The following is a 20,468-nucleotide window of genomic DNA, read 5'->3' as shown; positions in this document are numbered from 1 at the left end:
CAGTCTTCCCAGCCTCCTGTCAGCGTTGTCCCTGGGTCCTTCCTCACACCTTGCCACAGGACGTCTTCCCAGCACCTGGGGCAGGTTCTCTACCCTCTCGACTTCCAGGCTGCTTGCCAGGGACAGGACCCGTCCCCGGCTGAAGCTCACCCCTCACCCAGGCCCCTCTCAGAACCTTCTTTGCTGGTCAGAGGTGCAGAGGCTTTGCCCAGGTGAGGCAGACACAAGTGGCCTACCCTCTGAGAAGCCACCCCTGAACCGCCCAGCCTGAACCTGCTGGGGAGACTGGGTTTCAGGGTGTCAGCACCTTCGCATCTCTGGTTATGAACAAAGTGAGGCTAAAAGCAGGGCTCAGCAAGGCAGCCTAGCTCTGCACACAGCAGTGAGTGGCAGTGGCGGCGGCTCACCCAAGCACGAGCCCCAGGCACTCGGTGTGTACCAAGTCACTGATCGTCGGGGAGGCAGAGATGCTGACAGGTACACTGAGAGAGCACTGACTGTTAGCCAGGCATCGTTCTGAGCACTGACTTGTGTTGTCTCATTTAATTCCCATGTCAACATTAGTGCCATTGTTGTCATTGCACAGAGGAGGGGGCTGAGGCACAGAGAGGTTGAGTACCTTGCCTGGGGTCATACAGCTTGTGAATGGTAGATAGGGATTTGAAGTGGCCAGGAGGTCTGGCTCCAGAAACACCGCAGAGGAGGGGGCTGAGGCACAGAGAGGTTGAGTACCTTGCCTGGGGTCATACAGCTTGTGAGTGGTAGATAGGGATTTGAAGCGGCCAGGAGGTCTGGCTCCAGAAACACCATATGTGTAACCCCTCCACCGAGGTGCCGGCCTCCGGGCCGCGAAGGATGGAGGTGTTCTGGCCAGTGAGAGAACTTTTCCTCCTCCTCTTGCACATTCCTGCCTGCAGTCATAAATGCTATTGGAGGGGAGGCAGACTCAATCCCCTCCTGGCAGAACCCACAGGCATCTGGGGACACAGTCGTGTAAGCCAGTCACAGTGCACAGAATGTGAGTTTAGAGACAGAGGGACGCCGATGCTGTGGGAGAACAGAGGAGGGCTTTAGGGTAGCAAGGCAGAGTCTAGGGGGCTTCACAGAGGTGACATTGAAGCCAACTTGAAAGGTGAATGGGAATGTTGGGGGAACGAGCCCAGGGGAAGTGACCCTTCCAGGTTGAGAGAACTGGTTGGTGGGGATGAAGCTGGAGAGGTCAGAGGGCCATACCCAGAGGGCCTCCCTGCTTGGCTAAGCAGCGAGGAGTAGCACCATAGCTCTGAGCTGGCTGTCACGTGTGGAGGGAGGGGTCAGGGCAGCAGGGAGCCCAGCGAGGGGCCTGGGCAGTGCCAGGTGAGAGTTGCCTCTGCTCCAGAGGTAGGGATGTGTCCTCCACCCCAGGCCCTCAAGGTTAGGGTGGTCTTGGTTCTCTCCTCCCACTGGCCTCCCCTCAGTGGCTGTTGACTTGTTCTGATGATCTCAGCAGTTTCCCAGGATGCAGGATGTTCTGAGCTTGTTGTGCTTCCGAGATAAGGGCACGGATGAAAGCAGGGATAAACCGGAGGGCCCAGGCGGAAGCGCCTGCAGACCTCTGAGCCGGCCCTTCGGGAAGCAGCAGCAGTGTGTCAGCGACCCCCGCCAGCACACCCCCAGCCTGGCTGGAGACAGACGGGCAAACTGGCCCAGCCCTGAAGGTCTGGCATCCAACTGAGCAGGGGACTGGTCCTTAATCCTCTGCTAACTTGCTGCGTGACTTGGGCGAGTTGCTTGGCCTCTCTGGGCCTCAGTGTTTTTATTGGTAATGTGGGGTAGAGGGAAGGAAGAGCAGCTGCTTTATAGGCATGGGTGAGGATGGAACAGGAGCGGACTGTGACTTCACAGACTGCAGATCACTGTGCCAGTGCGAAAGCGTAGGGCAGATGTGGCCTTTGCCTCTGGGGGCCATCGCCAGAATGGGGGGACTGGCACACACCGGAAAGACCTCAGGCTGCAGAATAAAGAGCACAGCTCTAGGGTGGACCCCAGCTCCTGGCTTCCCACTATTTTGCGGCTTTGGGCTCCGTGATGTTGGACAGTTCACTTCCCCTCACTGAGCCTCAGTGTCTCACCAGTGCAAAGAGGGTGGTAGTCCCTGCCGGGGAGGCATTGCTACAGAAGGGGAGGAGGGGGAGCATTCCGAGTGGGAGGCAGCACTTGACCCTCTTCTCGCTCTGCTCTTGCAGTGGGAACGCCTCTGGTTCCTGCTTCTCACCTTCACCTTCGGCCTCACGCTCACCTGGCTCTACTTCTGGTGGGAAGTCCATAATGACTATGACGAATTCAACTGGTGAGTGTGGGAGGTGGAGGGTGCCGGGAGGAGGGGCCTGGGTCCCGTGTACCCAGTGGCTGGGACCTGGGGCTCAGGTTTGAGCCTCTCTCTCAGGCTGGCGCTCAGAGTTCTGCCACCAGCTCTCCGTGTGGCCTTGGGCAAGGCCCACCCCCTGTGAGCCTCTCTCCTGCTGACTTCCAAGGCTTTAGCGAGGCTGGTGTGAGACTATGGGTAGAAAGCGGGGAGCATCACAGCTGGCAAGAAAGATGAAGAGAAAAAGGGAGATCCATGTCCTGATGGGAGTCCCACTGGAGGCTTAGGGAAGACTTCCTGGAGGAGGAGGCATGGGAAATGGGCCTTGAAGGATGGCTGGGATTTAAACCGGTGGAACTTCAGCTGCTGGTCTCCTTGGAGACCCCTTGGTGTTTGCATAGGTGATTCAGCCTGTAGTACTGGTCTCCCAAGGTGGAGGGGAGCCTGAAAGAACAAAGGCTCAGTAGCAGCTGAAGCAAGCTGGGAAGTTTAGCTACAGGGCACTCCCTCCTGCTGGTGCTATCTTGGAAAATAGGAATGTAAGCCAGGGCTCCCAGATCCCAGGCCTCTTAACTCCTTTAGCTGGGCTCGGGGCAGGGCTGGCAGATGCTGTGGTTCTGAGACAGCTCAGGGGCCGTTATGGGCACCTCAGTCCAAGGGCAGGGCTGTATGAGGCAGTACCTGGGTGCAGGATGGGCACCTGTTTCTTCCTTGTCTTCCCTCCATTGCCTGCCTTTTGTTAAACAAAAGGCCATGGAAGGAGGGGAGGGACAATGGACAGGTGTAAAAACAGGTCCAAGGCCACACAGCCAGTTGGGGACAGAGTTGGGGCGTGGAACCAGGCCTCTTCACTCCCCATCCAGTGCTGTTTCTTCCTTTTGATCAGAAGTTCAGGTCAGTGTGACTGTAAACAAGTCTCTGGTGCTCTCTGAGCCTCAGCTTCCTCTTCTATAAAACGGGGTAATTGTGACTTCATCGGGTCTTTCTGAGGATGAAATGAGATGGTGGATATGAGAGGGCTTAAAACTCCACTGAAATGTGAGGGCTGCTTTCTGGCAGACCAAATCTCTAGCTGGAAGGTGGCCATGATGTTAGAATTTGGCATTTATAGGACTCTGGGCTTCTGATGGCCTGTGAGTACAGGATTCTGTGATGATCCTAAGACTCTGTTCATGGAGTCTGGGTGTCTACTTTCCTCTGCACAGCATCAAGCTGTGCCTCTGTTATTAATGAGCACAATAAAGGACGTGCTACTGTCCCACTCCTACTCCACAGCAGCCCAGCAAGATGAGCCATAGCCCCAGCCGAGTCCCAGAGGTGGCCTCTGGCCTTTATTAAATTCCATAAATCAATTTTTCACTTTGCAGGTATCCACCACAGAGGTGCTATCACAAGTAAAGGGAAACATTCCCTGCTGGCCTTTGGATGCAGACCCTGGACAGTTCTGCTGAACTGGAAGTCTGATGCCTGGAAGATCATAAGGTCCCCCCCATCATGTATAAATGGGGAAACTGAGGCCCAAAGAGGGACAGGACTCATCCATGGCCACACAACCACTTAGTGCCAAAATCATACTTTGAGGACAGTGTGAGGAGACCAAGGCTTAAAGAAGTTAAGTAGCTTTTCCTAAGTCACACAGCAAGATGCAGACAGATCTGGGATGGGGACTGGGCCACACAACCACTTAGTGCCAAAATCATACTTTGAGGACAGTGTGAGGAGACCAAGGCTTAGAGAAGTTAAGTAGCTTTTCCTAAGTCACACAGCAAGATGCAGACAGATCTGGGATGGGGACTGAAGCCTGACTGACTGTCTCATGTGCACAGAGCCACCCCACTCTGCCCAGAGAGTGAGTTCCCTGTCACTGGAGACTCAAGCAGAGGAGAGGTGCCTGCCCTGTTGGGGAGGCTGCAAGGGAGGGCCTGCCTGGGACTCAGGGATGCCTGCTGACCTGCAGCTCCTTCAACCTGTCATCTCAGTGTCGTGGAGTCAGTGCTGGGTTCAGGAGACCCTGGCCCAGCCCTCTTGGTCTTGAGAGTCTCTGGGGACAGCTCATGCAGTAAGAGGATGTGAGCAGGACCCAGGTGGTCAGAACTGGATGAAGGTTGGGGGAGGGGATCTGGGCTGTTGCTGTCCTGGAGGGCTCCCTGCCAAAAGTGGTCACACTTGGGAGATAAGAGGGACCAGAACATCTCTCAGGAATAGTTACCAGCAGAAAGTCCTGCCCCTCTTTAGCCCTCAGTTTCCCCAACTGTACAGTAAGATGAGTGCACTCAGTGATCGTACATCGCGGGCCTCCTGGTACGTGGGCCTGTCTTGGAAGGCAGGCCACCCTGCTCCCAGGGGAAGGGAGACTTGGCCTGTGCTGGGTTGATGGAGGGCCCATCCTCATCTAAAGGGTGAAGCTAGCTTTACCCAGGGCCTCGGGCTGCTGCACCTCTGAGTCCTCCAAGGTGGGAGGTCACCTCGCTTTTGCCAGTCTCCCTCAGCTGCCCCTTCCTGACCTAGTGAGAGCCATCCCAGATATTAGGCCCCACCACATATCTCCTCCTCCTCCAAGAACCTCTGCTTTGGGATCCTGCTCCAAATACTTCACTCAGTGAGACTCAGGTCAATCCCCATGCTGGACTGGGGACTCCCTGGACACAGGGCTCAAGTCTGTTTCAGAATCCTGGGGTCTGGAACTCCCAAAACATTTGGTGAGTTCTATTAGGCAGTCTAAGTGTAGCAGGACTTGGTGACCTCTTGAGGTAGAAATGCCAGAGAAGGAGGAGCCTAGAGGCCTGGAATAATCTGGGAGGAGACCAGGCTTGGGCTGGGCTGGGCAGGGCTGGGCAGGGTATTCCTGTCACCTGGAGGGAGAGTAATAGGGTGTCTGGGGAACTGGTGAAGCCTTCTGGCCACATACAGGGCCTGACTGTCACCCTCTGGGCCCCTCCTCAGGTCCTGGCACTATGTCATGTTGCCGTGGGGCAGCAGATGAACCTGCACTGGCTGCACAAGGTGAGGGCCACCTCCACTGGGCTGGAAGGGGCAGGGGGGTGGATGCCAGGGCAGCAGAGGAACAGCCTGGACACATCACCCCTCCCCTAGATCATGGTTATAATTGTTCTAGGAGCTAACCTGAGCATTCACCATGTGCCAAGTACTGTTCTCACAACCTGGCCTGCATTAACTTATTTAACTAACCCTCATAGCAACCCTGTGTTGTGAATACTATTATCATCCTATTTCGCAGTTGGGAAAACTGAGGTCCAAAGACATTAAATAACTTGTCCAAGGTCTCTTAACTAACCCTCATAGCAACCCTGTGTTGTGAATACTATTATCATCCTATTTCGCAGTTGGAAAAACTGAGGTCCAAAGACATTAAATAACTTGTCCAAGGTCTCCCAGTTTATAAGTGGAAAATCCAGGCTTCTAGCCCTGTGGCCATGTGATTAACCCACACAGTTCTCAGCACGTGTTGTAGTAACTGGCCCTCTGGCTGGTTCTGCCTCAGGTCTCACCTTCCTCTAAGTACTTCAGTGATCTGACAATGTCATTCCCCAACTTAAAGCCTTTTCCACCACTCCCATTGCTCCCAGGATGACCCAAACTCCCCCACCCGGCATGATCTGGCCCTTGCCAATGATTCCCAGCTCCTGTCATGGGACAGTCACCCTTAGCTTCTGCTGTGTGAGACATCACAGGCCCTCCCAGTGTGTCTGCCTCTACTCTACTTTTACCCTTTGTTCTCGCCCCCGTAAACTGCCTTTTGAACCCCTTTCTTGGTACTCCTCCCCTATGTACACAGGCTTCTCTCACCAGGCCCCCCAGCCCCTGCAGCCTCCTCTGCCACGTCTCTGAGCATCTGTGTTGTCAATTTCCATCTGGCTCCCTGACCCCAACCCACCTCAGCCTGGGTGCCCCTTGCAGACCAGAATAAGTGTTGTCCATCTCCCTGTGCCCAATGCCCCACTAGGGCTGGGCCCAAAGCAGGCAGGCTTCATATGTTCTAGAGCCTTAGTCTCTGGCTCACCATTCATTGCACACATGGTGCTGCATGTATGTTGTGATGCCTGCTCTTCTTGAGGCACTGGTGGGCACAGGGGTAGTGCAAAGCTGACCAAGATGCCCTCCCAGGAACACCTAAGCCATGGAGGGAGAGCTGGGTCATCTCTCTTCTCTTACAGCCTGGCTCTCAGAGTGGGCACACCATTTAGGAAGGGGCAGAAATGTCCAGAAACAACCGTAAGCCCATGAGATGGGTCTAGAGTGACTTGGAGGGGAGGGATTCATTTCCAGCTAGAAGGGGGACATGGAGCAGGAAGAGGAAGAGGGACAGGGTGGGTTGAATTGGGATGTGTAGGGGAGGTACCCACGAGCATCCAAGGGGGCATCCAGGTCAGTTAATTACAGGGGACTGTTGCTTAGCAGTCAGAGCCGGTGACTGAAGTCTTGGAGGGGTAAAGAGCAGCGAGTAACCCTTGGTCCCCTCCCACTCTCCTTCTGGTCGTCACTCTATCCTGAGCTCTCCTCTGCACTTCCACAGTCCCCTCTGTGAGGCACTTTCTTCTCCCAGCTGCCAAGCTGACACCTGAAAGAACTGCACCAGCAGGCATCCTGGGTGGGGCTGGCACACACTGTGGCCACCTCCTGAGACCATGCTCGGCTCTCAGCAGGTCAGGTCATATCTGCTTGATCCTAATAGAGAGGCCTATAGAGCCACTGAGCAGTGGAGGTGGCAGATCAGTGCAGGGAGTGAGATCCCATCATCCATGCTGGTGCCAGCTCCCAGAGTGCCAGCTGCTTTCCTCTCCCCTCTGCCCCTCCCATGGGATCTCAGCACGAGGAAGGTCCTTCCAGGTAGAGTGACCCATAGCTGGGCCCATAGCTGTGCCCACCACGCCAGGAGGGAGGGAGATCCTGGGGCTCAGAGTGCTCAAGCAGGGGCTGGAAATTCTACTGCCAGGATTCTGTTTTTTGATTCTAAGATTCTAAGGAATCTTTATTCATTTTTTGTTTGTTTTGCTTTAATTAATTTTTGAACACATAATACAATGACATGTTTCAAAATTCAAAAGGCACAAAAAACACACAGTAAAAATCTTCCCACGTTCTTTGTAGAGATATTTTAAGCATGTACAAATATACATATCCATTTCCTTTTTCTTTAAACACACATAGTAGCCTGCTGCACCCTCTGTTCTGCACATTAAGAGAGGTACGTTCCTTCTTCGGTGCATTCAGAGCGTCCGCACTGGTGTCCATCACTTGCTGCTGCTGCCTGATCGGGATGTTCCCTAACTCCCTGGGTATCTAGCCAGTTCCCTGTTGATGAATTTGGTCGACATCCTGGTTGCTTTCAGCTCTTTGCCAGGACAGTGTGGCAGTGACCTGGGAGAGCAATTTCTGGGTAAAGAATGTGTATTTTCATGATTTTGACCTTGCCAAATAGTCTCCTTGCCAAGAGCCACCAATTCATGCTCCCTTGGCAATGTATGGTTGTGCCTGTAAAAACACCCTTGCCTGCAAAGTGTTAGCTGATTTCTCGACTCTTGCCAATGTGATGGGCGAAGAAGAGTACCTCACTGTAGTTTTAATTTGCATTTCCCTTATGGTGAGTTAGATTTGGCATTTTTCACGTATTTGAGTCATTTGTATTTTCCTTTCTTGTAGAAAAGTGTCTCTTCATATCTTTTGCCCTTTTTGCCATGGGGTTTGCTTTTTGATTTTGCAGGAGCTCTTTGTAGGTTTGGGAAATTAGCCCCTTGGCTGATGAACTGCAAATACTTCTATCTCATTTGTCATTCATCTTTTGACTTCACTTATTGTATTTTTGGCATACAGGTTTTTTATATTCTTAAGTATTTGAATCTGTCATCTCTTCTTATGGCCCGTGGGTTTTCTGTCAGACTCAGAAAGGTCTTTGCCACTCCAAGATTATAAAAAATGTTTCTATGGTATCACTTGGTAATTATATGTTTCCACTTTTTTTAACGTTTCAATTTTTTAATCTTTTTGGAAGTTGTTTTGGGGCATAGTGTGATCTTACTTTGTTCCTTTTAGGTGGTTTCCCAGTGTTCCCAGTTTTCTGTACAGAATAATCCATACTTTCCCCTCTATTTTGAGATGCTACTTTTATCATATACTGAATTTTTTAGTGTATTTAGATCTTTTTAGGAACTTTTTACTTATTTTCATTTATCTCTCTGTTCTAGCCAGTTCCCTGTATTGCTTTAAAGGCTAGAGTTTTCAGTACGTTGTCCTCGTGATCTTTATTTTGAGAGTCTCTTGTTCCCTTGCGTCCTGAGGAGGGGAGGGCAAAGTGCTGAGGACTGGGTGGGGAGCCTACTGGTCGCAGGCTGGGTGCTGTGAGTGGATCCGGGTGCCCACTTGGAGACCTTCCTCTTCTTCCTCAAACTCCTGTTTCCCAGAAATCCCTCCCAGGTGAGCCTTCAGAAGTCCAGGGACCCAGGAGGTGAGGTGAAGGTTCTTGGGGGCTTCACAGTAAATAGTTGGTCCTTTCCCTGAGGTGCCTCTGGCCTGCCCCACCCACCACCCACGATCAGCTCAGATGCTGCCTGTGCGAGGTGCTTCAGTTCCAGCTCCCACCTCCCCAGGCTGTCCCTTGTCATAGCCCTGAGCATACTGTGCTCCTCCTGTGTCCTTGCCTGACTCCCTCACCACTGTACAGCAGCCCACTGCCCAGCCTGCTTCCTTTGTGGAAGAGCACTGGGCACCACACAGCCACACAGCAAGTTGCTGGCTGAGCCAGGGCTGGCACACCTGCCCCCAGCCCAGACATGATCAGCACCTTTGCTTGCGGTCCCACCATTTCCACCTCATCCATGTTCCTGGTGAATTCAGCCTTCTGTCCAAGCAGCTGGCCCCGGCCCTACAGTTCTTCCCAGAGTGCAGCTTCTGTCCCTCCAGCTGTGGCTTCAGGAAGACACATTCCCTGAGAGCCTCCTGTGTGCCAGGCACTGTGCTCATCATAAAAGCAATACCCCTCATTCACTGGGTGCTTACTGCAGGTGTCAGGTGCTTTCCGCACAGTATTTCATTTGCTCCTCTCAGTAATCCTGCTCATTTGATACCACGCTCACTTTTAAAGTGATACCACCAGCATTTAGTAAGCATAGGCCTTGGTGCCAGCCACAGTGCTGAGCCCTTCACTTGCATGTTCTCATCCGTCTTTCCCCGCCCCTTCCAGGTGGACACTCTCTGTCGCCATTTCACAGTCAGGAAAGATCCCTGGAGAGGTTAACTTCCCCATTAGGTAGGCGAGCCAGGATTTGACCCAGGAGTGTGCCTGGAGTGTGGCCCTTAACCCAGGCCAGCTGTCTGTCATTTGGACCACAGAACCCAGAGGCTAGACACCCCCAAGAGGCCAACCTGTGGCACCTCTGCAACGCTGGACTCTAGCTCCTCTTGGGTCCCTGCACCCAGGCAAGGCTCACTGAATGAATGAACGTACCTGCTGTAACCTTCGTCCCTCCCATTGCTACTGCAACAACAGTCCCACCAGGACAGAAAGACCCACTAAGACTACTTTCTCAGAGGAGGGCAGGGTTCTGTATCCAGGCTTCTAGGGCAGGGTTCATCCTTCCCAGTCAGATTTAAGGAATGGTAGTCACATTGTTGGGAGTCAGTGCATTGCTGGGGATTAAGGACACAACGTAGGGGGGAAATCCTAGATGCTGAGCATTCTGTAATGTAATGCTGCGGAGCATGAAGGTTGCCACCACAGCAACTGTAAAACGCAGGGATAATCACATTTTTAATTGTTTTAGGATTATGGGGAATCAGTTTTATTGCAAGTATTTCCACTAGCAGTTAAGTATTGTAATAAGACACTCTCAGAAATGACCCTTCAGAGACACTGGCTGTGTCCAGGGCCTCCTCCCAGGGCCACGAGAGGGCAGCAGGGAGGAGGGGACGTGGTTCTCAGGGACTGTTAGAAATTCCGAGCCCCCCAGAGACTCTTTTACCTTCTTGACAGCAGTTTGACATCCAAGAAAGAGCACCACCTCTGAGACAGAAGGGGCTTGCTCTGGATCTGCCTCTTAAAAGGGACAGGACCAAGCAAGCCCCTAGGCTGTCTGAGCCTCAATTCCTTGTGTGTAAAATGGGGATGATGATAGCTCACCTGGGGTGCTAGGAGAATAAACGGAAGGCAAGGTGAGGTGCCTCACCCGGCCCCGGGCACACCTGCACCTCCTCCCCTTCCCTTGTGTCCCGAGCTGGCTTGTCACACTGGACAGGCCCCTACGTATCTCAGCTTTGTTACTTTTTCTTATGGGAACGTTAGTTTCCAGGCTGATAGACTAGAATGACAAGCCTCTAAAAGAAAACTTAATCCCACGCAGGAATTAATCTTCCTCACCTGGCAGGGAGCAAAGATGGATAGGCCACTGTCTCTGCCCTCACCCTCAGGCAGGGCACGCAGTGAGACAGAGTTCTGCCCACTGGCCACATCTCCAAGCTTGCCCTGGGCCCCAGCCCTGAGCATCTGGTCCCTAACGTATTTTATATGTATATCACTGTGAGCCCAGCCAGCGTGCGAGGCTGGACCGCGCATCTGCCACCTGCCCCCAGCACCTGGGCAAGTCATTCCATCTGTCCTGCAGATGAAAGGGTCTTGCTTCAGGAGGAGGCCGGGCGTGCTGGGCAGCCCTTGGATGTGCAGGGGAGACCCCACTAGCTAAGTGGTTCCCTCCTCATCTCTTCTCTCCATCCTCTTCTGTTTTCACTGTCCCTTTGTCACTGGGTCTGCCTGCCTCCTCCTGCCTCTATCTCTCACTGCCATCTCTGTCTGCCCGTCTTTGGCTTTCTTCCAGCCCATGCCATGTAGTCCCTCTCAGACATGCTGGCAACCCTCACATTTGCTCTGACCTCTGTCTGGTGCCTCTTGCCCCTTCTAGGTAGGGCTGATGGTCATCCTGGCCTTCACGGTGGTGGCCATGTCAGCCGTGGCCCAGCTGTGGGAGGATGAGTGGGAGGTGCTGCTGATCTCCCTACAGGTGAGTGTGGGGGGCGGGGGTGGGGGTACTGCTTCCCCGGGACCCTTGTAACAAGGCAGCGCCTTTATCACTCCCTTTCTCTAGACCACAGCCCAGAGAGGAGCAGGGAGGCGCCCAGGCTTACACAGCAGGTCAGAGGCAGGGAGCTTGCTACATGCCAGGGTCCTGAGAGGCCCAGCATCCTCAGTTGGCAAATGGAGATAGGGTTGTCTGCCCCCTAGATGGAGGTATGCTGTCAGGACACTAGTGACCAGAGGGCCTGGGCACAGCTGGGAGTCACGGATCCCTCTTACCTCTCCCACACACAGGGCACAGCACCATTCCTGCACATGGGGGCCCTGGCTGCGGTCACTGCACTCTCCTGGATCGTGGCAGGACAATTCGCCCGCGCAGAGCGGTCTTGTGAGTACAACTGGGTAGGGCCTGCCCCCCAACACCTGCAAGTACCAAGGCCAGCTTGTGCTGCCCTCACCTGGGCCTGACCTGGGTGGTCTAGGGATGACCTGCTGCCCTTGTGCCCAGTGTTGGGGGTTCTGGCTCTGATGGCCCACAGATTCCATGAAGGGCTGCAACCTCGGTCAGCCTCATGCTGTTTCCCTCCCCTGCAGCTCAATGTCCATGCGGCCAGGTGTGTGTGTATGAGTTAGGGGAGGTATTCACCTTCCCAGCAGGAATGGGGGCTGCACTCCAGAGCACCTGGGTCCTGACAGGTGGGGGGGGGAGAGGGGCCCAGCATCCCAACCCAACCTGTTCAAGGCTCATCATTGGACATGGCAGGAGCCTAATGGCTCAGCAGGGGCACTCATGGCCCATGTCTGCAGCCTCCCAGGTGGCCATTCTCTGTACCTTCTTTGCCGTGGTGTTTGCCCTCTACCTGGCCCCTCTCACCATCTCCTCTCCCTGCATCATGGAGAAAAAGGACCTGGGCCCCAAGCCTGCCCTCATCGGCCACCGTGGGGCCCCCATGGTGAGTGCTACCTGAGGATTCTAACAGATCAGGTTGGGGGTGGGTGCAGCTGCCATTCTAGGGGAGGGACTGGTTGGGAAATGGATAAAATATATGTAATATAATAATAGCAACAACTTCCAACTCTCTTTTGGGAGGTATATGGGAAAGATTGGTGAAAAGGCCTGGAGAACTTAGATGGGACCAAATCCTGAAGAGCCCTGAAGGCATCTTGCCAAAAAGATTTAACTTTTATCCTAAGGGCCCTGCAGACAGGAAGGGGGGTGTTAAGCCCAGGGCAGACATCACCAGCTTTCAGGTTAGGAGAGCCCAGGAGAGAGATGCTGTGTGTGGGGCCTAAGGACTGTGCCCAGGCAGCAGGAGAACACTGTGTGGGCTGTGGGGGCAGGAGGGCAGGATGCAACTCAGAGCTGGCTGTTAAAGAGAGGACAGCTGAACTGGATTGAGTTGGAGAGAGAGGAAGGAGTTGAAGTCTGTGGCCGGTTCTGCCACTGAGGTGCCCTATGACTCTTTGGGGGAGCTTAGTTTGGGCAGCAGGTAGGCTCCAGAGCCATGCTACCTGGGTTGGACTCCCAGCTCAGCTCCTGACAGCTGTGGGAGCCCAGATGGTTTCCCTCCTCGGGCTTGGTCCCCTCACCTTGTACCATGGGAATAGTGAGAGTGCCTGCCTCAGGGTTGTGAGAGCTGGAGTTAGCATGTATGAAGTCCCCAGATATGCACCCGACATGCAGAGTAAGAGCTGGACATTATTGTTACTCCAGGCAACCCCCTCTCTGGACCAGGGTCTCCTCACCCTCAAAAGCCTTGAGCCTGTGCTTCTCAATAGAGGCAATACCACCCCCCACCTTCCGGGGGCATTTGGGGACTTCCTGAGAGCTTGGTCTCTGTTGGAAGTTCCACTGTGTCACTGGATTTGAGGGTAGTAAAGGGGGCCTCACAAAGTTACTGTTTTAAAAGGAGGTATTGAGTCTGACGGGGCTGCGAATCACCCTGAAGGTGTTATCAGCACCATGCTGTAACCAACTGAACTAACCAGCTCGCGCCTGGTCTTAGCCCCATCCGTGGTTTGATGCTGGCCCCCAGTGGCAGCAAAGGGTATGACAGGGTCCTCAGACCAGATGTAACTAGGGAGGGAGATTTACAATCCCAACCCTCCCAACCATAAGGACCCTCAGAGAACAGTGAGTATACATCCCCAAGGGGCAAGTGGGGAAACTGAGGTCCACAGGAGGAAGAAATTCACCCAAGGTCACAGAGCCGGTTAATGGCAGAGTCAAAGCTAGAACCAGGATCCTCTGCTTTATATGCTAGAGAGTTAACAATTGCCATTTATTTAAACACTGTATATCAGGCAACATGCTAGAAACTTTTAATCCATGTAAGAGTCCAGGGAGGGATATGCTATTGTCATGTTTGGATAGATGAGGAAACTAGTTACCCAACTGAAACTCCACCAACCCACCTGCCCTTTCCCCTCCCTCCAGGATCTCCACGTAGACTCAGCTCAGGGTATAACGAGGGGATTTTGCATTCAGCGCCAGCCCAAGGCTGCCACAGAGTCACATGCTTTTTTTTTTTTTTTTTTGTATAAAAGCCCTCTGGTCCCCAATGCCTAGGTCAGTGCCTGGAATACAGAAATGATAATATAATGGTCATAGCTACTACTTATTAAGTGCTAGCTATATGTTAGGCACTTATATACATTGACACTAACTACCCCTGCTGCCCCATCCCCCTAAAAAAATACCCGTGAGGCAGGCATAACTTAACAGATGAAGAAACTGAACTTCAAGAAGCTGAGTGGGTGCCCAGGGTCCCACAGCTACCCTTTGTAGGAGACAGAATTAGAGAAAGGCCTACCCCAGCCTCCAACACAGAAGACTCCACTGGCTAGGGAGGGATATATCAGCAGAATCCTGGCTCTCCCTCCACCACCCTACCTTCCCAGCTGGCTCCAGAGCACACGCTGATGTCCTTCCAGAAGGCCCTCCAGCAGAAGCTATATGGGCTCCAGGCCGACGTCACCATCAGGTAGGTGTTGGAGAGGCAGGACAGCACCTCCTCCCCTGCCCAGGCATCAGCATCTGGGTCTCTGTTGGTGGAACCTCTGGTCCCAGAGCCTTGGAGATGGGAGGGTGGTGACTTGGATTATCCATGGCAGGGCAGGCACCCTGTTCGTGCAACTGAATCTGGTGCCAAACTCCAGGATATAAAGTAGAGGAAAGAACAGATACTCTTGATTCAAGCGGGGGGAAGGGGGGGACCGGAGCCCTGCCACAGATCCACTTGAAGGAAAAACGAGACCCATATGGCTGTGCGTGATAGAGCTCAAATACTCTGGTGAGAAAAATAAGCAAGTTGCAGAGCGGTGTGTGTTCACTGTGATGCCAGTTATACTTTACAAGACTACACACAGTGATGTATATATTTTCCACACATAGATATATGAGTATGTATTAGAGTAAACAGCAGGCATCTCATTACAGAGGTTATCTCTGAGAAGGGGATGGGGAAGCCTGCCATACATAGTTGCACAGGTTGTGTGCTGAACAAGGGCACCGCATTTGTGAGGACATTAGTCCCAGCGTAGACATCATAGCACTGTGTATTTCTCACAGCTTTCTAGCAGGTGGTGGTAAAACGCCTTGAGGGATAGTGGGGAGGGGCGCACAGGTGCCCTTCACTGTTTCACGTTGGCAGCTGTGGTGAGAAGACAAAGATGGTGGTGGAGGTGAGGGTGGAATCTGTCAAAGGGGCCTGTATTGCACTGTTCTCGTTATGGTTTCACATGGACTTGGTTCCATGCCACATTCTTCCACTTACTGGCTACGGGCCTTGAGCTCCTCTCCTTGCCTCAGTTTCCCCATTATCAAACGAGGTAGCATCTACCTTCCAAGTTCGCTAAGAGAATTGGCACAGCCTTTTCCCAGCCCTCCCTCCTTGGTGGTCCTCACTCCCATCTGACCCTCATAGAGAGCCAGAGGGTGTTGGCCCTTTGGGGTCACCCACCAGCCCACCGTCCTCCCTGTGAAGATGGGGACTCTGAGGCCTGAGGGAGCAGAGCCAGCCAGTTCCCACGGTGGCTGGGGAGGAGTGTGGGGGTGGGGGTCACCAGTGGCGGGTGTGAGACCTGGGAGGGTGGGGACTTAGTAGGCCCCCTCCCCACAGCCTGGACGGCGTGCCCTTCCTCATGCATGACACCACCCTGCGGCGCACCACCAATGTGCAGGAGCTGTTCCCGGAGCTCGCACGCAGGCCTGCCTCCATGCTCAACTGGACTGTCCTACAGAGGCTCAACGCTGGCCAGTGGTTCCTGAAGGTCTGACTGCAGCTAGTCCCAGTCCTAAACGTGGCAGGGCCTCCCGAGGCATGAGGGAGACAGGGGCAGCCAGTAACTCTGGTGACCCCACTCCCAGAGCTTCCCTGACCCACAGCCAGGCTGGTGAGCAGCCTCCTCTGGGCTCCTGCCACTGTGTCCCAAACCTTATGGTTGTCACTGCTTGTTTTGGGTCTGTCACCCTTACCAGAAATAGTTGATGGTGATGATGACAGTTAATGGTTAGAATTGTTAACTCTGTGAAACTCTAGAGGGAGGTTGGTTCTCTGGTCTGAAATGCTACTAAAGGAGAAACAAGCTGGGGTTCTGGGAGACATTCCAAGCAAATCACTCTTGGTAAGCAGGGTGTGGGGTAGAAAGGTTAGGGGTGGGACTCCTGCACCCCCCACAGGGTCACAGTCATCAATTTACCTGACACACACCAGCAGACACTGGCAGCCCAGGGATCTCTTCCCTCTTCCAGGAAGGCACGTGGGGGCCCCAGAGGGCTGGTGACACAGCCATATGCGTCCCTGTCTCTGCCAGACTGACCCCTTCTGGACGGCCGACTCCCTATCGCCCTCCGACCATAGGGAGGCCCAGAACCAGTCCATCTGCAGCCTGGCGGAGCTCCTGGAGCTGGCCAAGGGCAACGCCACGCTGCTGCTGAACCTGCACGAGCTGCCCTGGGAGCACCCCTACCGCGCCGGCTTCCTCAACGTCACCCTGGAGGCCCTGCTGCGCTCCGGCTTCCCCCAGCACCAGGTGGGGCCCAGCCCACCCAGCACCGTCCAGCCTCAGCTCCTTTCACAGTTATAAAATGCCCCTGGCCTTGACAGGGTCATTGTGGGGACAAGGGGGGAACAAGGAAGTCTTTAAAATGTAGGAAGGGCAAGAGCAGGTCCAGGTTCTCTGGTTACTTCATCATGGTGTGATAATTGGGACCAGAGGAATCTTGACACCAACTTATGACACTCTAGATGCTGGTGGCCATGTGCAGAGTAAGGGACGTTTGGGTTATCCATCTTGTCGTGACAGCAGTCCAGAAGGGAAGCTTCCATTGTTGGCAGAGTGCTTCAGCACCGTGGCTGGAACTCAGTCGTCCCCTGATAATGATTCTATCTAAGCTTTTTTATCTTGTGCCAAGTCCCAGCCCTTTTAACCTTCCAGGTGTGTTAGGAGGGGTGGGTGCTTCTACTGCATTTTGCAGAAGAGAAGCGTGAGTCTGCCCCTCTCCTGTCACAGGTCATGTGGCTGCCTAACAGGCAGAGGCCCCTGGTGCGGAAGGTGGCTCCCGGCTTCCAGCAGACGTCGGGCTCCAAGGAGGCGGTCGCCAGCCTGCGGAAAGGCCACATCCAGCGGCTGAACCTGCGCTACACTCAGGTGTCCCGCCAGGAGCTCAGGTGCTCGCCCTACCCCAGGCTTTACCCAAAGAGGGAAGCACTGATTCTCCCCCAGGCCTGTCGCTCTTGCCTAGCTAGGCAGAGGGCTGGGCACACAGGTGACCAGGCACACGTGGCTCAAAGATGAGAGGCTGAGAGCATCGGGCAGACCTGGTCCTCTGGGAGTGGACATTCTCTCCTCCAGGGGTAGTTGTGAGGACAGCATGAGGTTGTGAAGGGGACATACTTTCCCACACTGGGCCCAGACACAGAATCCACTTGGCCGATCAGCCTCTGTTCCCTTCTCCACAGGGACTACGCATCCTGGAACCTGAGTGTGAACCTCTACACCATCAACACACCGTGGCTCTTCTCTCTGCTGTGGTGTGCAGGGGTCCCATCTGTCACCTCTGACAACTCCCACACTCTGTCCCAGGTGCCTTCCCCCCTCTGGATCATGGTGAGTTGGGAGATTGTTGGGGACAGAGGACACAGGGGGAGGGGTACAGAGAGTTGGCCTGCCCCAACCACTCAGCAAGCTGTGCACTTGGGGCTCTCCCTGGTGAGCTCTCAGAGGGTGGGGGAGTCCATGGGTCGGGGGTACAGACTTGAGGCATGAGGAGGATTTTCACGGCCTCTGGGCTCTTCACTAAGGTGCTGGGAAGACCCTGGGTCTGACCCACAGGGGTAAGAACGTCACTTAAGGGCCCTAGAGAAGTAAACGACTACTTGGGTATTTTGGTTTGGGATGTTATTTATTGTATTTTGTTTTAAAGGGAGGGAAGTCATTGGAAAAAGAGAGTGACAACAGGACAAGAACAGGGAACATTAAAATGTGCTCAGAGGGCCTGCCCGGTGGCACACTGCTATAGTGCGCCGCTTGGGAAGTGTGGTGGCGCTCCCGCCGAGGGTTCGGATCCCACATACAGACCGGTCGGCCGCTCACTGGCTGAGCGAGGCGTGGGAGCAACACCGAGGGTTGCGATCCCGTTGCCGGTCCCCGGTACGGTACGGGCGCGACACTGAGGGTTGCGATCCGTTGCCGGCCACGAGAAAAAGACAAAAAGGAAAAAAAAAATGTGCTCAGAGAACAGCTGTTCTCTGCTGTTGGTTGACTGAACACCAGCAGACAGTTCTAGTCCCTGCTGTGCCCCTGGCGGGGCTTTGGTCTCCCTCCTATGTACTGGGGCCGTCCCTCCACTGCCACCTCCCTGAGGACACGGAGGGCAGGTGGGGGGTCTGCTTATGGCTAAGAGGTCAATAGATCAAAGTTATGGGTAGTTATGTAGGAGAGGACAGTGAAGGGGACACAGCCCAGGGGAAGGGAGTGAGACTGGTGGGAATGATGGACAGAGGGAAGGACAAAGCCAAAAGAGGGTCATCAAGGAGAGGAGGAAACGGGGACCTGGCCAGTTGGCTTCACACACCAGAATTCATCACAATCCTTTCACAACCCTAAAGAGCATCCTGCAGCTCTCACCTGCCTGTTGTCCCTAAGAACCTGCAAGGCTCCACCCAGAAGGACATGAAATAACTTACTGACCATGGCAGCAGCCGTGATGAGCGCTGGTGTTTTCAGGCCACAGGGAGCTGACCAAAAGCAGGAGGTGCCACCCCCGGCCCCTCCTTCCCAGTTTGCCTGAAAGTGAGGCGGCCTGAGGTTTCTCTGGGGCCTTTGCCCTCCCCCGCCCCCTCTGTGACCCCCCTGGAGGGGAAGCCTCCACGCTCCACAGCCTCTGGTCTTAGAGAAGTGACATGTGTACTCTTACGCCACACAGATGCCACACGCCTGTTTGCAGGTTCCCGTGCCCCCCTGCTAGGTAACCCCCGAATTCATACATAGTTGGCCCTCTGTATCCATGCGTTTTGCACCCTGGACTCAACTAACCATGGATGAAAAACATTTAAAAAAAAAAATTTCTGTACTGAACATGTAGAGACATTTTTTCTTTCATTCCCTAAACAATACGGTATAACAGGTATTTACATAGCATTAACATTGTATTAGGTATTATGAGTAATCTACAGATAAAGTGTACAGGAAGATGTGCATTTGTTATATGCAAATACTACACCATATTATATCAGGACTTGAGCATCCGTGGATTTTGGTATCCGCAGAGGGTCCTGGAACAAATCTCCCATGGATACCAAGGGATGACTGTATCTGCCCTTCTTTATTCAGCTCTTGCTTTGAGACCTCTTAGGCACACAGACCCTCCAGGCTTAACGGACAGCACCTCTACCCTGAGCACCATACAGATCTCCTATACCCTGCATGCACACACACATCCACCCACCCCAACTCCAGGCCCACTGTGCCCAGAGCCCACTGCCAAATACCACAATCTCAAGCCTCCGAGACTCCTTAAGGTGCTCCCCTGCCCCTCCTCAATGGTCCTGTAGGGCTCTCTGGCCTGTGGACCTAGTCTGGAGCCTCAGTCTAGACAGGCCATGACTAGAAGCTGGCCTTTGGCCATCTGTCCACAGCACCCGGACGAGTACTGTCTCATGTGGGTCACCGCCGACCTGATCTCCTTCACCCTCATTGTTGGCATCTTCGTGCTCCAGAAGTGAGTAGGCTCTGACCACTGACCACTTCCATGCCTTCCCGACCTCGGGCAGGCCCAACCCCCACCCGAGCCTACCCTTGAGCCCTGGGTCCTCAGCCAGGAGAAGGCCTGACCAGGGGAGCAGGAAGGACTCCCAGTGGCCCCCAGCCCATCGTCCCTCAGCCAGAGGCTGGGTTGCTTCCAGAATGAAGAGCCAGCTGGGAGCCCAGAACCAAGCTCTGCCATGATTTGCTGTGTGGACTCTGGTGACCTTCGGCTCCTCTGCAGGCTTGCCTGCTCACCTGATAACCCAGGCATGGGTGCCCACCAGCACTGGCTCATGCCAGGATAAAAACCTCCCACCCCTCAGGATGACATCTGGGATTTGGTCACAGTGGGAGGTGTGGTCGGTCTGGGGGAGGGTTCAGGGCCAGCCTGGGGCCCCAGCCCAGCCAGGAACCAAGGGGCCGGGGTTTTACTTTTGACTGATGTTCTCTCTCTGTCCCATCCTGCTCTGACCCGGTGCATGTCCCTCCTCTCTCTCCCCACCTCCCCCCTCTCTCTGCTGCACTCTGGCATCTCACAGCTATCACTTGATCAGGTAATTCTGGTGTGCTCCTCCTGTTCCTCTTTCTCCCTTCTCCAGTTCTGTCTGAAAACCTGCTGTGCACCAAGCCCTGTGCCTGGGTCACCCTCGCAGACACCTCCCTTTGCCTGAAGCCACCTCCCCCTCCTCTCCCCCTCCTCCTTCTCCCCATCTTCCTCCTCCTCTACCTCTTTCCCTACAGTCCCCCTTTCTGCTCTTCCCATCTTGCTTGTGTGCCCCTCTGTACTCTGCCCCTTCTGCAGTTTCTGCAGATGGGGACCACCGTTCCTTGACTGGTTCCTGACCTGGCCTC

At 54.1% G+C, this 20,468-nt stretch overlaps 1 protein-coding gene across 1 annotated transcript; it reads left to right on the top strand.

Annotated features, from left to right (window-relative positions):
* The first annotated feature begins 5,285 nt into the window (after positions 1 to 5,285).
* Positions 5,286 to 20,225, top strand: GDPD5 (glycerophosphodiester phosphodiesterase domain containing 5). The gene is made up of 12 exons (XM_008582399.1): positions 5,286 to 5,347; positions 11,254 to 11,352; positions 11,661 to 11,754; positions 12,174 to 12,319; positions 14,268 to 14,350; positions 15,488 to 15,638; positions 16,182 to 16,400; positions 16,881 to 17,038; positions 17,330 to 17,477; positions 19,508 to 19,590; positions 20,156 to 20,170; positions 20,216 to 20,225. Exons 1-12 carry the CDS (start codon positions 5,324 to 5,326, stop codon positions 20,223 to 20,225), a joined length of 1,230 nt encoding a protein of 409 aa, XP_008580621.1. The 5' UTR covers positions 5,286 to 5,323.
* The last annotated feature ends 243 nt before the right edge of the window (positions 20,226 to 20,468 follow it).

Source organism: Galeopterus variegatus, unplaced genomic scaffold (assembly GCF_000696425.1).
Source record: "Galeopterus variegatus unplaced genomic scaffold, G_variegatus-3.0.2 Scaffold2601, whole genome shotgun sequence".
NCBI classification, from domain to species: Eukaryota; Metazoa; Chordata; class Mammalia; order Dermoptera; family Cynocephalidae; genus Galeopterus; species Galeopterus variegatus.
The sequence above is the reverse complement of the archived record's forward strand: the minus strand, read 5'-3'. Positions and strand labels throughout refer to the sequence as shown.

Bases quoted from the DNA above. Each gene is read 5' to 3' on its own strand.
- GDPD5 (XM_008582399.1), top strand. From the start codon at position 5,324: ATGAACCTGCACTGGCTGCACAAG. The intron at 15,639-16,181 runs GTCTGACTGCAG...TGTCTCTGCCAG, and splicing joins CTGGCCAGTGGTTCCTGAAG to ACTGACCCCTTCTGGACGGC. The intron at 17,478-19,507 runs GTGAGTTGGGAG...ATCTGTCCACAG, and splicing joins CTTCCCCCCTCTGGATCATG to CACCCGGACGAGTACTGTCT.